The sequence below is a fragment of the Panthera tigris genome, chromosome D2 (genome assembly GCF_018350195.1).
Source record: "Panthera tigris isolate Pti1 chromosome D2, P.tigris_Pti1_mat1.1, whole genome shotgun sequence".
Taxonomy (NCBI): Eukaryota; Metazoa; Chordata; class Mammalia; order Carnivora; family Felidae; genus Panthera; species Panthera tigris.
The window spans coordinates 28,564,459-28,582,792 of NC_056670.1; the positions used below are offsets into that span (position 1 = coordinate 28,564,459).

The 18,334-nt window shown below is 33.9% G+C and overlaps 1 protein-coding gene across 12 annotated transcripts in view; it reads right to left on the reverse strand.

Moving 5' to 3' along the window:
* HERC4 (HECT and RLD domain containing E3 ubiquitin protein ligase 4) overlaps positions 1–18,334 on the reverse strand; it is a 136,245-nt gene that overhangs the window by 8,377 nt on the left and 109,534 nt on the right. For all 12 annotated transcript variants that reach the window (XM_042960492.1, XM_042960491.1, XM_007095769.3 and 9 more), the window contains 4 exons: positions 17,969–18,112; positions 6,284–6,450; positions 5,579–5,645; positions 3,108–3,190 (listed from right to left, as the gene is read on the reverse strand). In XM_042960492.1, the coding sequence (XP_042816426.1) occupies positions 3,108–3,190; positions 5,579–5,645; positions 6,284–6,450; positions 17,969–18,112 (461 nt within the window). The remainder of the gene's footprint in view (positions 1–3,107; positions 3,191–5,578; positions 5,646–6,283; positions 6,451–17,968; positions 18,113–18,334) is intronic.

Genomic DNA, 18,334 nt, shown 5'->3' on the forward strand with positions numbered 1-18,334 from the left:
AAATTATGAGAATGGGTACCAGGGGTATTTCAATATTTTATATTCCAGTCCTCCAAATTCAAAAGGATAATTCTGGGATACTGGCAAATTTAGTTATCTATAGATAATCTTCTTAGCAATTATAAAATAATTTCAAAGTGAATTTATAAACAGAAAAAAGAAGGTTACAGGGGTCAATATAAAATTGGGTGGGCCTAAGGAAAAATCAGTAACATATGCTATTAGGTTCTGATGAAAAGAGGCAGATAATTTTGTAATGCATAATTTTATAATTCGTCTAATTAGAAAGTGAAATTTATCTGTATTAGAAATTTATCTGCTTTAAGCACAAAAGGCTAAATTGCTTTATGTGCTAATATTTTTATCTTCAACACTTTATCTAGCATTGGTAGTACAAAGATAAAAATTCTTTAAATTATTAACTAAATTAAAAAACTTAACATAATACTTTAGTAGTAGGCTAAAAACCTTTCTAAATCACAGTTTTCAAAACCAAGATTTTTTTAAAGAAAGGATAATTATAAAGACCTAAATATTTTCACATTATTTTAAAAAAACAGTTTATTTTTATCAAAGTAAGACATACACACAGTTTTAAATGTCAAATAGTAATAATCCTAACAGCCAACATTTACTGAGCACGTACATGTGCTAGGCACTATTTTAAGCATCTTAAAATTATTGCCTCATTTAATCCTCAAAATAACTCCAAGAAATAGGTACAATCTATCATCCCATTTTACAAAAAAGGAGACTGAGGCATGGAGACATTGACTAATTTACCTACAGTTACACAGTTACTAAGTAGCAGAACCAGAATTAGAACCATTTGAATAAAGCTCCTGGCAACAGCCAATAAGCTAGCTTTGTCTAAAGAATTGTAACACCAAAGAAGAGAACAAAGCAGTTCTCTGTCTTGTTCCTTTCCATTAGAAATTCCTGATATCTGAAGGCAAATAAACTTAACTTTTCACTATTACTTCTGATATTTACCTTCAAATTTCAACAACACAGTTATGTTATTCCTCAATTTTCAATTTTAAATATAATCTAATGAACTGAATACCTATTGTGGAAGGTGAGGATTTACCTTATTTTTAATTGCCCCTCTCTCACTTTGTTTCCCCTAAAGCTCCCATTATAACAATTTTTGGCTCACTGTTCACTGTTGACATTTTTATGATCATAAATATCGCTCACAATTAAGTTGGAATATTTTATTACCTGCCTTTCCTTAAAAAGAACTTTTGTTTGGGGCACCTGGGTGGCTCAGTCGGTTAAGTGTCTGACTTCGGCTCAGGTCATGATCTCATGGGTCCGTGGTTCAAGCCCCGCGTCAGACTCTGTGCTGACAGCTTAGAACCTGGAGCCTGTTTTTGCTTCTGTGTCTCCCTCTCTCTCTCTGCTCCCTCCCTCTTGCCTCTGTTTCTCTCTCTCAAATATAAACAAACATTAAAAAATTAAAAAAAAAAACAAACCACAACTTTTGCTTCCCTTAATTTGCTACTTCATCCCTCACTTTAACAGAAATGTCAATCTCTTTAGATTCATTCAACTATGTAAGGGAGCAAAAGCTGCATTTTTCTCCTGGAGACAGCCCTCCTGGAGCCTCCATCCTCTTGATCTAACCCACATCGGCTGCTTTTTCCTAAACCTTCTGCACACTGCTGTTCCTGCAGAAGAAATCCTCTGCCTCTCTTCTAGATTGGATTGTATTTTTTTTTTGATCCCGTGTCTTTCTCTTTCTTGGTTTAATTCTTTGTTTTGGTAGAACACATCCTCCTGTAACTTCCTGAGAAAAATGCACTGGAAGTAGATTCTCTGAGACTCTGGATGCCTGGAGATGTTTTTATATACATGCACATATTTGACAGTTCTGATACAAAATTCTAAGTTAAAAAATCATCTTTCCCCAGAATTTTGATCTCCCAGCTTCAGTGTCATTCTTTAGAAAAGTTCGAGGTTATTCTGGTTCTTTTTTGTATATGGTCAGTATATTTTTTTTTCCTGGAAGGTTTTAGGAATCTTTATTCTCCTAGGATTTTGAAAATTCTCTTTTGCCTTAGTATGTCTTTTTTTTTTTTTTTTAAACTTTCCATGCTTTCAATTTTTAAAGGCATGTCTTTTAAGAAAGCATGTCATTCTGTTCTGGCAAGTTTTTTGGTACCATTTATTTGACAAATGTCTTTCAGTGATTTTTTTTTCAATTTTTAATTCAACTTTTTTGAATTTTAAGTCAGTAATTTTTAATCTATATCATTTTAAGAATACTGATTTCATTTTCTTTTGAAGTTTTCTTCTTCATCCTGCATTGTTTCTGTTTCCTTGGCATTCGACGGTTTTGGTTTTTCCTTAAACGTCCATCGATCTTTGGCTATCTATCTACTCATACTTAAAAGTGAGGCAGTTTACCCAAAGAATCCTCCAGCACACAGTGCCAAAGAGGGGGAACTGCAGACTCAATCTACTTGTTTTCAGTATGCCTCTTACCCTTGGTTGTGCCTAACTGTACTCAAATCTAAAGTATCCCTTTCCCCCAGCGCCTCCCCCGCCCTTCAAAATATCCAAAGTCCCTTTAGTTCAATCTCTCCAGAAGGTAAATTTCCAATCTTCTGCCTAGACCAGAAAGGGAAGTTGCCAGGCTATTGTAGTGCTAATGAAAATGGGTAAATGGGTTTTTAACTGCTTTTTATAACAGCAATCTTTCTATTTCCAGCATTCCCCTAAGCCCAATATACTTTCTAACATTTTTATTCTCAATGCCTGAGCCGCAGTTAAGCAATATAAAAACTGGCTGCCTTCTTGACTCCTTCCTATGTTGCAACTTTCTCTGGTTGACCAGTTAGTTAGTTACTCCTGTTCTCTAGCTTCCAAAAATGGGTTTCTGTTGTCTCCTTTCCCTTCTCTTTGTTTTGGTTATGATCTTTTATCTCTTTATTAATGTCTTAAAGAGATTTCAGGAACAAAAGGCAGTTACTTCCTTACTAACCATTCAAAAAGTAAGTTTTACCTGAGTAAAAACTTAAGACTGTGACAGGTTTCTATATACAGAAGAAAATGCCTATGGAAAGTTATTACTACCACTGATGCTGCTATAATTCACTTACCGATTTTGTTTGTTAACAGCTGTGTCTGCACCATTTAGAACCAGCTCTTTCACTTCTGTTGCACCAAAGTTTTCAACTGTGATCTATTAATTTAAATTTTTAAAAAAAGTCAATGTCAGACTCAAAACTTATTAGATTTTAATAACCTATTATTATAGTCTACCTTTCTCTCATTAAATATAAGAATAAAGCTGAGGTAAAATTCTGTGACTACCATAAGCTTATTTGTGAATTCTAAATAAAGCCACACTAGAAGTTTTCATCCTCCGTAGTAGTGTGAAATCCTACTGTGACTAACTACAAATTACCAAATGTTTGGTTAGTTAAGAACAGGAAATGGAGTATTTATTATGTGTAAGACTTTAGAACAATCACTACAGGAGTAAAATATCAGAAAGGATGTTTTCCTTGCACATATAACAGAATACAGGTGGTCCAGATGTATGCAGCCTAGACCTGCCATGCATTCTTCTCACTTGACAGCTCCTACTCTTATATTCCTGTCTTGTTTGCATTCTTGATCATACATGGTTTTTCCAGTATGCATGATTTGGTTTATAAAGATAGCTGGTTATTTTGAAACTTTTTATTTGCTTTACTAGTCTGCTAATTTTCCTATAAGTATTACCATTCCCACCTTTGTATCTTTTCTCCTTCTATTCCCTCTTTTTGGATTATCCTCTTCTATGAAAACATTTTTTTTTTAGTACCTGCTATCTATAAAACATTACGGTGGGGTTGAGATGATAAGAGATGAATAAATCCCTGCTGTGGAATTTACTATCTAGTTAAGGAGGAGAAATGTGTTATATAAGCAACTTCTTAAAATAAATGCTGAATAGAGACATGAACAAAATGCTATCGAACCACAGAGGAAAGAACACTCTCTAACTGGAGGAAGTATGAAAGACCTTGAGGAAGAAATATCCTTTGAAAAGCACCTAGAAGGATGAGTAGGGCCCTCAAAGATTGAGAGGGGATGGAATTTCTGACTGAGCATAGAGACTGGACAGGATACATATGACAGTAAATATCAAATTCTGAAAACATATGGCCCTAAAAAACAGGAAGATAAGGTACATGAGAGAATACTGTGTGACATGATAAAACTTGCTATTAATGGAGGAATATAGTGTAAGTTACAAAGAAAGCCAGATTACAAATAAGACTCTGAAGCCCATTCTAAAGTTATTATTATGCAAGCAATAAAGACTCACTGAAAATTTCTGGAAAAAAAATGGCAGTGGGAAGTAATGTTTAAATTACCATAGTTCTTGAATATACTAAAGCATTCACAAACTTGGCATTGATAAATTAGAAATTATATTGCTTGGAACCCGAAGTTTCAGTCCATTGAGATAATCAAAAAAATTCAAAGATAATTGATTCTCTTATAAATGAAATTGAATTAAAGAATCAAACCACTGGGAAACCAACCATTCAACCATTATTTATTAAAATAAATTCACTTATTTCATTTTAGCCAAATTTTCTTAAAATTGTACTATGTGCCAATTCTTAAAATGATCAAGAAATGGGTAAACTTTTTTGACCGGGGCATATCATTTTTTTGGAAAATTGTGGGATAGGAGAATATAGTATCTGTCAGATTTGACCACAAGATCATAAAGGGGACTATTTGGGGGAAAAACAAATACACAAAGTTTTTAAAAACAAAAAGAAAGAAGACCAAAGGCTTTACCATTTTCACAAGAGTCTAATTAACAACACTTAAACCATTCCATTCTGGAGTGCTTTCTCACAATCCTTGCTGATTTTCTCATCTTTAATTGTCAACTGGTCTACTTCTGCCAGATCCTTGTTTGTCAAGGGCTTTGCATGTGGATGGATAAGTTATTCAACATCCCTTTCACTAAATTAACAAAATTCTGTATCTTTGGTAAGATTTGCAATTTCTTTTTCTAAATATCATTCCAACGTATTTGCATTTGCACTGTGGTATGTCATTCAACAGTAAGGTAAATAGGCAAGGACAAATATTAATGTAAGCAGAAAGGGATGTCTGAGTAGGAATTAATCTTTTAAGTGGTAAGTTCATTACTGAATTTTCTAATGTACAGTAACTTTTGCTTCTCTAAAGATTCTTGTAATTAACTGCAGACTCAAAAATGAATACTTGAATAAAGAGGTCTTCTTGTATTTGTAAAGATCTTTAACATAATGATAAAACACTAGGCTCTGAAGTCACAGACCTGGGTATAAATATTATTTCTGACATGTAATGACTGTTTTCAGTTTTCTTCATCCGTAAAATAAGGATAATAATACCAATCTCATAGGACTGTTATGAGGATTAAATGAAATAATGTATGTACTATGACTAGCAAACAGTTAATGCTCAATAAATGTTAGCTAAAGGGTTAAGAATTCCACTCGTCAACATAAAAAAACCAAAAACCATAAGGCAGGGATGAAGAATAATCAGGTTATTCTAGGTCTTTCCATCTTACCGTAAAATTAAGACAAAATGTTTCCTCGACATCATCTTCTGGATAATCCAGTAATTGTTGCATGCTTCTGCAAAACAATATACATTTTTCTTTGAGGTAAAACATTACTGAGTATTTTGACTATTTTGCTTATGGATAAATATATATTTCTCATTCATTCTTGATAAAATCCTTTTATGAATCTGTACTCTTGTATTTGTTTCAGAATGGTAGATGTGTAATGGCAAGCTAATGAACAATTTTGAAGGAACAAATAAATCACTCTAAGGTTTTTATCTCTTCTAAATACAAAGGCCATGTGTCCATCCATTTTTAACATTTGTTCTTATTCATATACAATTTTTATTCCATTTTATGTAATAAATAAGAAACTTTACGTATTCCAGCTAGGAATGAAAGTAATCAGAAGTCCAAGTAAATCATTTAACTATTCTCAGGAAACATTGCCTTCCTAAGTTTATTATCTGATATTTGTAAAATATTGTTAAATTACTAAAAATTTAGGGAATGGTTTTATACACAGAAGTCTTTCAGTAGAAAATTTTGATCTGGGTAACATAATGAGTTCTCCAATATGAGAAGGGTTTTTGTTTATTTTGGAAATTCAACAAGCACAAAATACAATTATTCTTAAAAGGAAAGCTTTCTGTACATTTCTCATTCTCTATTACCTACACTCCATCCTTGTCACTTTTTACAACTAACCTCCCAACATCAGGCACTAGTTCCTTCAAATCATCCAAGGATGGCTTCTTTTTCAGCAGTTTCTTATACAAAGCCAAAGGAAAATGGAGGTCCACAATAGTAAAATTATAAATTGCTAATCCACAGATAACACCAATCAAATGGAACAAATCACTATCTTCAAATGTCTAAAAATAAAAGAAAAAAAAAGTAAAGACTATTTTCCAAGTTAAAATATTACATTATTTCTGATGACAAAAACATACACTTGTAGTAGAAAATTTTGAAGACACAGTGTAATGAATAACAAGAAAAAGCTTATTCTCAAGCATATCTCCCTGGGATAATATCAGTGTTAGTATTTCTACATTATTTCCATCAATATATTTTCTAAGACAAAATTAAGACCTTGCTAAAATCACAAGTGGCTTTTTCTCCCAGAAATAGCATTTCTACATCATTAAATTAATAAATGAAATGATTACTAGAACACTTAATCTGACTTAAATAATTATACATATTCAAAATTTCAAAGATTTAAAAGGCAAAAAGAAAATAAATGCATGTAATCCAATCATTCACAATGATTAAAAAAATTTTTTTACATATTTTCATCAACTGTAAATTCAAAAAAATAATTTAAAAACATTATACTTAAGGTCTTCTCATTCTTCTAATTACAAGTATTTTATCATTAAATATTCTTCTAAAACATGATTTTTAATGGCTGCATATCACTCATATAAAAGTACCACGGTCTGCAAAGTTAGCTATTTTACTACAGTTGGATTTTATATTATTAAAACATCAAAAACAATGCTTATTTCCCCTCATCTTTAGAGAAGCAACATATAGTAGCAGAAAATTCTGTGAGCATGACAGTTAAAGAGAAAAACATTTTTTATCAGATTTGGGGCTCCACACCTGTTCATTCACTATCTGGCCTCAATGTTTTCAAAGACAAAAACAGTATTTATCTCATAAGGTTGTTGTGAGGATGAGATTAATGTATGTAAAATACTTGTAGCCCGGTTCCTGTAGCACACAGTAAAGGCACTATCAGTGTTAGTTATTCCAACTAGTTAGTGATATTCCAAATATGATGTGTATCATCTGCACAGTTTGGAATGTTTGTTTAGGAGAAATTCTAATTTGTAAGAAGAATTTCAAACTCAAATGATACTTAAGCATAACCCCAAACTGTTTTCCTCCATACCTATTCCAATTTACACTGACATTTGTAGTCCAAGAAAATGGCTATCTTTTCCCATTTTCATCTGTACACACACACAGACACATATTTCTATAGGAGTTAAAAAATGCAAACTTGTTTAGTATGTATTTTTGTCTACTAGTGATACTGAAAATTAGGGATTTGTGTGTGTTTGTGAAATGCCTCTTTGTATACTTGGCCCATTTACCTTTTGGAGCTAGTGTTTTCTTATATATTTGTATTTGAATTCTTCATATACTATGAGTATTATCCTATGTCATATCTGTTATATATATATCCCAGTCTGCTATATACTTCTTAATAATCGTTTTTATTATACATAAATGTCACAGTTTTTTCCAGTGGTCAAATCAGCCTTTTTCCTTTGTGATGTCCTATTCCGTGTTTAAGTTCAGAAAGTCCTTTTAGAACAGGACAGACCGAATAACATGTTAATATCTCTTCCTCCTGAAATCCCTCTAAACGTGAATAAAGGATTAAAATGGGCATAAACCCACAAGATAAAAGAGAATAGAAAAAACAGGGGAGGGTTTTAATATCACTAAAGAGATGATAATATTTCAAAATATGAAAAGTAGATGGTTAACTGTAGGCTGGTTAGTAGTAGGGTCGTTAACTGATTGAGGAAGCTTAAACTGAAACAGGAGCTTAAGAGAAAAGCCAATGAAAAACAAGCTAATTTGTGCTTCAGACTCAGGGAATGGAAGTAGCAAAAATACCTTTAAAGTCAAGTAGCCCTGCTAGCTCAGTTAGTAAAACATAAGACTCTGAAAGTCAGAGGTACTAACTACAGTAGTTGAAAACAGGATATGTGGTGAAAAGTCCCTTACCTTTCTGGAGACAATGAGCCAAAGTGGCTCTGGAATCTGAGACACATGGTGCATTAAAAACAAAGGGATCAAAGGGTTCAAGGGGGTTAAGAGGTACAATCCTCCAATTATAAAATAAATAAGTCACACGGATATAAAGTAGAGCACAGGGAATGTAGTCAATAGTATTTTAACAGCTTTGTATGGTGACAGATGGTAACTACACTTTGAGCACTGTACATACACTATGTACACTATGTGTATTAATGAATCACTATGTTACACACCTGAAACTAATATATATTATATTGAATGTCAACTATACTTCAACTAAAAATGTAATTTAAAAAGTTAAAACAGGGGCTCCTGGGTGGCTCAGTTGGTTAAGCCTCTGACTTCAGCTCTGGTCATGATCTTGCAGTTCATGGGTTCAAGCCTGCTTCAGATTCTGTGTCTCCCTTTCTCTCTGCCCTTCCCCTGCTCATGCTCTGTTTCTCTCTAAGATAAGTAAACATTAAAAAAATTAAAAAACAAAACATAGAATACACATACAAAGAAACAAGTGGATCAAATGAAGGTATGCATAGTTAACAATGAGAAATCCCAGCTTCCATTTCCAGTGTTCAGAACACTACTAGAACACTGGCAGCCAAATTGTATATGTTGACAATTGATGGTTCTCTTTGAAACACCTCTACCTAATCACTCTATGAATGGTGACTGTAAATCATAAATGTATATACTCAAACTAGGTAGCTTTTCAGTGTCACATTCTTAAATGTGAATAAAAAGCCAAGGATCACAAGAAAAAGACAAAAGAAATAATTGTCTGGTATTCAAAAGTGTCCAGTATTCAACAAAAATTTATGAGACATGCAAAAAAAGAATATGGCCCATTCATAAGAAAAAAAAATTAAATATAAATTGTTGAGAAACACCCAGACACTGGATTTACTAGACGAAGACTTTTTAAATCAACTGTCTTAAATATGCTCAAATAGCTAAAGGAAACCATGGGGGTGGGAAGTGGGGGGAGAGAACAGAAGAACAATGTCTCCTCAAATAGACAGTATCAGTAAAGAAAGAGAAATTATGGAAAAGAACTAAAAATTCTGGAGCTGAAAAGTGTAATAACTGAAACAAAAAATGCACTGCAGGGGTACAAGAGATTTGAGCAGGCAGAAAAAAGAATCCATGAACTTGAAGATAGGCCAATTGAGATTATCTACTTTGTGGAACAGCAGCAAGAAAAAGAATGAAGAAGTATGAACAGAGTCTAACAGATCTGTGGGATTCCATCAAGTGTACCATCATATAAACAGGAGAGTCCCACAAGGAAAGGAGAGAGTGGGGCAGAAAGAATATATGAAGAAATGGTTAAAAATTTCTTAAATTTGATAAAAGTCATAAATCTAACATCCAAGCAGCTCAACAAACTCAAAATCCACATCCAGACATATTTTAATCTAAGTGTTGAAAGTCAATTACAAAAACAGTGTTGAAAGCAGCAAAAGAGAAGCAACTCATCACAGCAGGGCTCCTCAATAAGATTAATAGCTGATTTCTAATCAGAAACCATGCATGTCAAAGACAGTGGAATGACACATTTAAAGAGCTGAAAGAAAAAACTGTCAAGCAAGAATTCTACATCCAGGAAATCTCAGATAAAGAAAAACTGAGGGAGTTTGTTGCTACTAGACCTTCCTTACAAGAAATGCTAAAGTTCAGTAGGCTGAAAGAAAAGGATGCCAGACAGTAACTCAAAGCCATACAAAGAAAAGAACTCTGTTAAAGGTAGCTACACAAGTACATATAAAAGTTAAAATTATTATATTTTTGACTCGCAACTCCCTTTTTTTCTATATATGGTTTAAAACTCAAACGTGTAAAGTAAGTATAAATCTACATTAATGGGCATACAACATATAAAGCTGGAGGGTGTGACAATAACAAAGAGGAAGGGACAGAGCTGTTTCAGGAACAGAGTTTCTGCATAGTATGGAAGTTGGTATTAATTCAAACAAGACTGTTATAAATTTAAGGTGTTAATTGTAATCCTCAGAGCAACTACTCAGGGAAAGAAAATATGTATATATATATATATATATATATAGAGAGAGAGAGAGAGAGATAGAGAGAGAGAGAGAGAGAGAGAGAGAGAGAGAGAGAGAAAGGGAAATGAGAAAAGAATAAAAAAAACACACTAGACAAAACAATCAATTAAATTTTTAAAAAAGACAGTAATGGAGGCACTGAAGAGTAAGAGAGATATGACTTATAGGAAACAAACAGTAAAATGGCAGAAGTGCTTATCAGTAACAGCTTTAAATGTAAATGAATTAAATTCTGCAATCAAAAGGCAGAAACTAGCAGAACAGATTTTAAAAAACCATTATTCAACTGTAGCCAGTCCCTACTTTACAATGGTTTGACTTCCGATTTTTTTATTTTACAGTGGTGCAAAAGTGATACTCCACCAGTAGAAACCATTCTTCACATTTTAGATTTTGATCTTTTCCTGGGATAGCAATATGCACTATGTGCTGATCAGCGACAGTAAGCCACAGTTCCCAGTTAGCCATGCAATCATGAGGGTAAATGACCAATACACTTATAACCATTGTGCCCATACAACCAGCCTATTTTTCATTTTCAGTTTACGATTCAATAAATTACGTGTGATATTCAATATTTGGTTATGAAAGAGGCTTAAGATGATTTTGCCCAACTATAGGCTGTTCTGAGCATGTTTAGTATAGGCTAGGCTAAACTCTAATGTTTGGTAGGTTAGGTGTAGTCAATGCATGTTTAACTTACAAAATTTCCAGTTTACAGTGGGTTTATTGAAACATAACTCCATAGTAAGTCTAGGAAGATGCTGTACATGCTGTCTACAAGCCTCACTTTAAATTCAAAGACACTAGATGGTGAAAGTTTGAGGGGTCCCCAGGTGGCTCAGCTGGCTGAGCATCAGACTTCAGCTTAGGTCATGATCGCGAGTTCGAGCCTCACATCAGGCTTGCTGTTGTCAGTGCAGAGCCTGCTTCAGATCCTCTGTCCCCCTCTCTCTGCCCCTCCCTCGTTTGTACTCTCTCAAAAAAAAAAAAAAAAAAAAAAAAAAAAAAGTGAGAGTTTGAAAAAAATGATATGTCATGTAACTAGTAACCAAGAGAGAGATGAGTGGCTATACCAGTATCAGACAAAATAAACTTTAAATTAAAAATTATTACAAAAGATGAAGACATATTCTGATAAGCATCAATCCAAGAAGATGTAACATTTGTAAATATATACATACCTAACAATACAGCTTCAAAATACACACAAAACTGACACAATTGACAGGAGAAATGTGGTTCTAAAATAATAGTTGGAGGCTTAATATCCCAATATTCAATATATCAATAATGGATATAACAATCAGAAGATCAATAAGGAAATAGAGGACCTGAACAACACTACAGAATGACCAGACTGAACAGACAGCTTGGAACATTCCATTTAATAACAAGAGAATACATTATTCTCAAACGCAAATAGGATATTTTCCAGGAAAGACCATATGTTAGGTCAAAAATTAAGCCTCCAAAAATTTTAAGTTTATTCATTTATTTTTTAGGGGGGGGGGGCAGGGAGGGAGGGAGACAGAAAATCCCAAGTAGGCTCCACACTGTTACTGCAGAGTCTGATACAGGGTTTGAACCCACGTGAGATCATGACTTGAGATGCTTAAACGACTAAGCCACCCAGGCTCCCCTCCTTCTGCCTTGTTTTTTTTTAATAGATTTATTTTTAAGTAATCTATATACCCAAGTGGGGCTTGAACCCGGAGATCAAGAGTTGCAGCTCCACTGGACTGAGCCAGCCATGGACCCTCTATATTTCCTTCTGTTGTTGATTTCCAGTTTCATTCCATAGTAGTCAGAAAATTAATTTTTTATGATTTTAGTCTTTTTCAATTTATAGAGGCAATTTATAATTCCCAATCCGTAGGTAAATTTGTAGTTACAAACATATATATTAAAAAAGAAAATGGGTGGGGGGATGGGCTAAATGGGTAAAGGGCATTAAGGAAGACACTTGCTGGGAGTTATACATAGGGAATGAATCACTGGAATCTACTACTGAAATCACTACTGCACTATATGGTAACTAACTTGGATGTAAATTAAAAAATAAATTAAAAAAAAAAAGAAAAAATATCTCAAATCAATAATCAAACTTCATACCCTAAGGAACTATAAAAAGAAGAGCAAACTAAACCTGAAGCTAGTAGAGGGAGATAACAATAAAGATGAAAGTGGAGATAAATAAAATATAGGAGAGAAAAATACATAGAAGCAAAGTTGATTCTTTTAAAAAAGCAACAAAACTGACAAACCTTTAGTTAGAATGACCAAGAAAAAAAAAAGACTCACATTACTAAAATCAGGATTGAAAGTGGGGACATTACTATCATCCTTACAGAAATAAAAAGGATTGTAAGATAATACTATGAACAACCGTGTAACAAAATAGATAATCTAGATGAAATGGGCAAATTCCTAAGAACATACAAACAACCAAACTGACACCAGAAGAAAAAGAAACACAACCTGTAACAAGAAACTGAATCACTAATCAAAAACCTTCCAACAGGGGCACCTGGGTGGCTCAGTGGGTTAAGTGTCTGACTTTGGCTCAAGTTGTGGTCTCAGCGTTCTTGAGTTTGAGCCTCTGCCAGAGCCTAATTCTTGTTCTCTGTCTCCCTCTCTCTGACCCTCTCCTGTGTTTGCACTCTCTCACTCTCAAAAAATAAACATTAAATAAACAAAAAAACCTTCCAACAAAGAAAAGCCTATGACCAGATTCTACCAAACATTTAAAGAATAATTAACACCAATTTTTCCTCTTCCAAGAAATGGAAGAGGGAACATTTTCTAACTCATCTGTGAGGTCAAATACCATGACACCAAATACCGACAAAGGCATCACAAACACCAAAAAGAAATCTATAGACCAGTATTCTTAATAAATAAGGATAGAAAAATCATCAACAGAATATTAGCAAACTGAATCCAGCAGCATATTAAAGTATTATACACCATGACCAAGTGGGCTTTATCTCAAGAACACAAGGTGGTTCAACATAGGAAAACGCACCAATGTAATACATCACATTAAAGGAATGAAGGAAGGAAACCACATGATCATCTGGATGCACAAAAGCATCTGACAAAATACCGCTCTCTTTCATGATAAATATACTCAACAAACTAGGCATAAAAGAGAACTTCCTTAACGTTAAAAAGGAATTTATGAAAAATCTAACATCCCACCAGATCAGGAAAAACAAAAGCATGTGCACTCTTACCAACTTGTAAAATTAAATCTATTGCATTTGTGGATGCCATGATCTTGTATAAAGAAAATCCATCCACAAAACAATCTATTAGAGCTGATAAATGAATTTAGCAAAGTTGCATAATACAAGATTAAAACACAAAAAGTAGTTGTACTTCTTTTAGTATCTGTGCTGCCAAAGCGAGCATAATCAGTTGTATTTCTATACCTAGCAGTGAACAAACCAAATATAAAATTTATACAAAGCTACAGTAAACAAATAGTGCTGTACTGACATAAGGATAGATAGATAGATAGATAGATAGATAGATAGATAGATAGATATATCTCACTAGAATAAAAAACTAAGAGTCCAGAAATAAATCCATATTTTTGTAGTCAATTAAATTTCAACAAGGGTACCAAAACCATTCAGTAAGGAAAGAACAGCCTTCTTAACAAATAATAGTAGGACAACTAGTTATTCACATGCAGAGAATGAAGCTGAACTCTTACCTCACACCATAGCCAAAAATTAACTCAAAATAGACCAAAGACCTATAACAGCTAAAACTGTAAAACTCTTAGAAGAAAATTCACAGGTTAATCTTCATGACTTTGCAATAGTCCATGGGTTCTTAGTTATGACACCAAAAGCACATGCAACAAAAGAAAAAAATAGATAAATAAGACTCCAACAAAATTTAAAACTTTTGTGTGCAAAAAGATATTATCAAGAAAGTGAAAAGGCAACCATAAAATGGGAGAGAATATTTGCAAATCACATATCTGATGAGTCCAGTATCCAGAATATACAAAGAACTCTTCAAACTCAACAAAATGACAATCTAATTTTAAAATGAGCAGAGGGCTTAAAAGACATTTTGCTAAAGAATGTGACAAATCAAACACATCAACTAGCCATTAAGGAAATGCAATTTAGTACCCCAGCACTTCATACCCACTATACTAATAAGAAATATATATAAATAAAAAACATTTTTGAAATATAGAATTTAAAAAAAAGGAAAATAGCAAATGTTGCCCACGAAGTAGAGAAATTGGAATCCTCACATACTGCTGATGGGGAGGTAAACAGTTTGGTGGTTCCTTAAAAAGTCAAACTGAATTATAATATGACCTAGCAATTCCACTCCTAGGAATACACCCAAACTAATTGCAGTGTGCAAACAAAAACTTGCACATAAATGTTCATAGCAGCATTATTCAGAGCATTTTACCAAAAGAGGTAAATAGCCCAAATGTCTATTGACTGATGGATAAACAAAATGAGGTATATTCATACAAATGAATATTATTCAGTTAAATGGAACAAAGTACTGATATGTGGTACAGCATGGATGAACTTAGAAGCATGCTAAGTGAAAGAAGCCAGCCACAAAACGCCACATATTGTACAACTTCATTTATAGCAAATATCAAGAAAAGACAAATCCACAGAGACAAACAATAGAGTAGTGGTTATCAGGGGCTGGAGGGAGAAGGAAATGAGGAATAACCGCTTAATATGTACAGGTTTCCTGTTGAGGTGATGAAATGTTCTGGAACTAGAAAGTGGTGCTGGTTGCACAACACTGTGAATATACTAAATGCCACTGAATTGTACATTAAAAAAACTCCTAAAATGGTGAATTTTGTTATGAATTTTACTTCATTAAAAAAAGTTTTTAAAAGAACATATAGCCTTCTGCCTTCTCCCTCTCCTGGTCAGGACTGAGGTTTAGGGTAATACACTTACTCTGAGGTAGTGGTCCAGTATGTCTAGGGCTGAGCTTTCAGCCAGTGTAGCAAGAAGAGCGACTACATACAGGGTAGATTAAGTAAGTATCTTGAAGATGATAGCTATGAAGTTTCTCACTGGTGATTTAAGTCACATAAAATGGACAAGAAGGCTAGAGTAAACTCTATGGTGTTTGCATAGTATAGAGATATCAGTATGATCTCACAGTTAGAAACCATACATATGTTGGAAATCATGAGATGTGTGCATATGTGTGTGCATACACATAGTTCCTAACTCTGTCTGCTGAGAATCTGAAAGCAATGACTATCTGGTAGCAGTTGAGTACACTTAGCATTCAGAGCACGATTTCTGAATACTATTTCCATCTGAAGAAGCGAGGGCTTTTAAGGAAAAAAGGCTAATGCTAGAGCTGGGGTAAACACAAGAAGAGCCTGTAACATTTATTGTACCAAATGTAAAGAATAATTAAGGAAAAATTGGGACACATCAAAAGTACACAAAAGAGGAACCAGTTCAACAGGGCTCCCATTGGTGAAATCAAGATAAACTGAAAAGATCTCACAGAGATCCACAATAAAGCTTGTTAAGACTGCCCCACCCCTGGTCTCAAAACATTACCTCTCTGCAGAACTGAATGAAGTCCCACAGAACTCTCTGTGTTCCTAGCAGGACAGGCCTCCACCCCATATACCCTCTTAAATTCTATCTACCATACCATTAACAAACTACCCCACAAGACCAAGCCAAGAAGGAGACTGTAATTCAATCAGATTATCCACCTACCTCAAAGGTCATCAGGACTACTCCACCATGTCTTACATGTCTGTTTCTCAACATAGGAAGCCTCAAAATCACAGGTTATCCCTAATCCCATCTTATGTGGCACCATACAGGCCCTAAAATCTGACACAATCTTACAACTATCTTTGCTCCACTAAACGCTTTCACTGTTTGCCCTGGAACTCACAATCTATCATTTGGAAAATTGCCCATATCCTAAAATTCTATCCAAATTTTCCTTCCTCTTTTGTAAATGAAGAAGACTGTCTTCTGAGGACACTATTTCCCCTGTAGCTCTCATAAATGGTGTCTGTTTTCTCTTCCAACACTTCATACGATTCGGCATAGAAGTTAAGTCTCCTGGTCTTCACTCCTTCTAGGTCTCCTTCCATTTGCCTTCTTAAAACCCCCAGCTCCTCTAAAAAACAGGGCAACTGCATATAACCCTGCTAGTGCACTGCTCTCTATTATTTGTACAGCTCTCCTGGGAGTATACTCAAAGGACAAAAAAAAAAAAACAAAAAACAAAAAAACCCTGCAAAAACAAGTTAAAAAAAAAAAAAGAAACAACTATTTTCAGCTTTTATCATGATACTGGTGGTAATGTTGGTACTGTTAGGCAGCAAATGTAGAGTTTTGGAGTATTTTTTCATACCAAGTACACCAGATAGTAAGGAAGCTACGAAAGAGTAATAAAGTTGTATCAAAAGAACTCAGATGCCAACTTGCAGAGCTCTCCCTAGACAAAGATAATATGAGCATCAATAAAGATAATAATAACTATGATGGACTAAAAACATCAAATATGTTTAAATCCATGAAAAAAAAACTGAAAAAATAAATTGTCATCACTGGAATATGCCAATGAACAGATTCATTCTTTTGAAAAATTGTTAACTACAGAGAGAGAATCCATTCCCATATGAATTGTACTACTAAGGAACCAAATACTACATAGAGGGAAATTTCTCTGTATAGAAGTACCCAAGCCAATAAAATGAAAAAGAAATGTTAGAGTAGCACCATTTTGCAACCCCTAATAAATTAATGAGGCACTGATCATCAATGACTGCTAATATCACAAAGGATAGTCAGCCTCCTGAAATATGAATAAATAACACATCAAGGTTTTTAGAACCAATAGTAAAATATTCTATTCAAAATTCTTTCAACTCATTCTACAAACTGAACCATCCGTCATTTATACTCTCTAAATCAAGGGGCAGTGAACTTTCTGTAAGGGAAAAGATGGTAAATATTTCAGGCTTTGCTGATAATACAGTCTTTGTCTTAACTACTCAACTCTGCCTCTCCCAGCTGTAGCTAGAAAGCAGCCATGAACATGAGCAGGTAAAAAAGTGGGCATGACTTTATTTACAAGAACATGTGCTGGAAAGAACTTAGTTTATGGACTGTAATTTGCTGCGTAGTTACCTCTGCCCTAAACGATAAGTTAGAAAAATCAATGATTGCTACTGATAAATTAATTCTTCCCAAAGGAGAAGTTAATCTGGTAATAATTATTCAATCCTAAATCTAAATCAGCGGAAAGAAAGGTCATCATTCTCAGGCTGACCATTCCTTTATTTTGCTAACTGGAAATGTGTGGGAAGCATTAATGTGTTCTGACGACTTTGAGTCCAAAAGTTTATAATTTTTCAAATTGTGGTAAAGCAGATCTCTGAATAAAATGTTAGGAATTCAGTAATAACTCTTATTTACTGAGTTAACTTGACACATGTAGGTATACATACATAGGTATATACATAGAAATAATTTAGATGGTTGGACTTCACCTTATCAGAAAACCAAATGAGCCTGGAATCTTCATAATACCTAAACATGCCATATTTAGGATCCAATAATTCCCTCATGATGAGCAAGAAAAATTCTTTGCGTACTCCTCCTGCATCAACAGCATCTTCTCCAACAAATATAACCTAAAATAGCATAATGCAAACACTGAATGTAAAGAAATGGAAGTATATTCTGGAGAGCCCATAACGTGTAATTTATCACAATAAATGCTCAGCAATTAACAGTTTAAAAAATTTTTTTAGGTTTTATATAGTTTTATTTATTAAGTTTCAAAGATACATTAAAAACAGAAAAACTTTAAACGTATTTTCTGAATAAAGTCCCAATTATATAATAGAAAATGT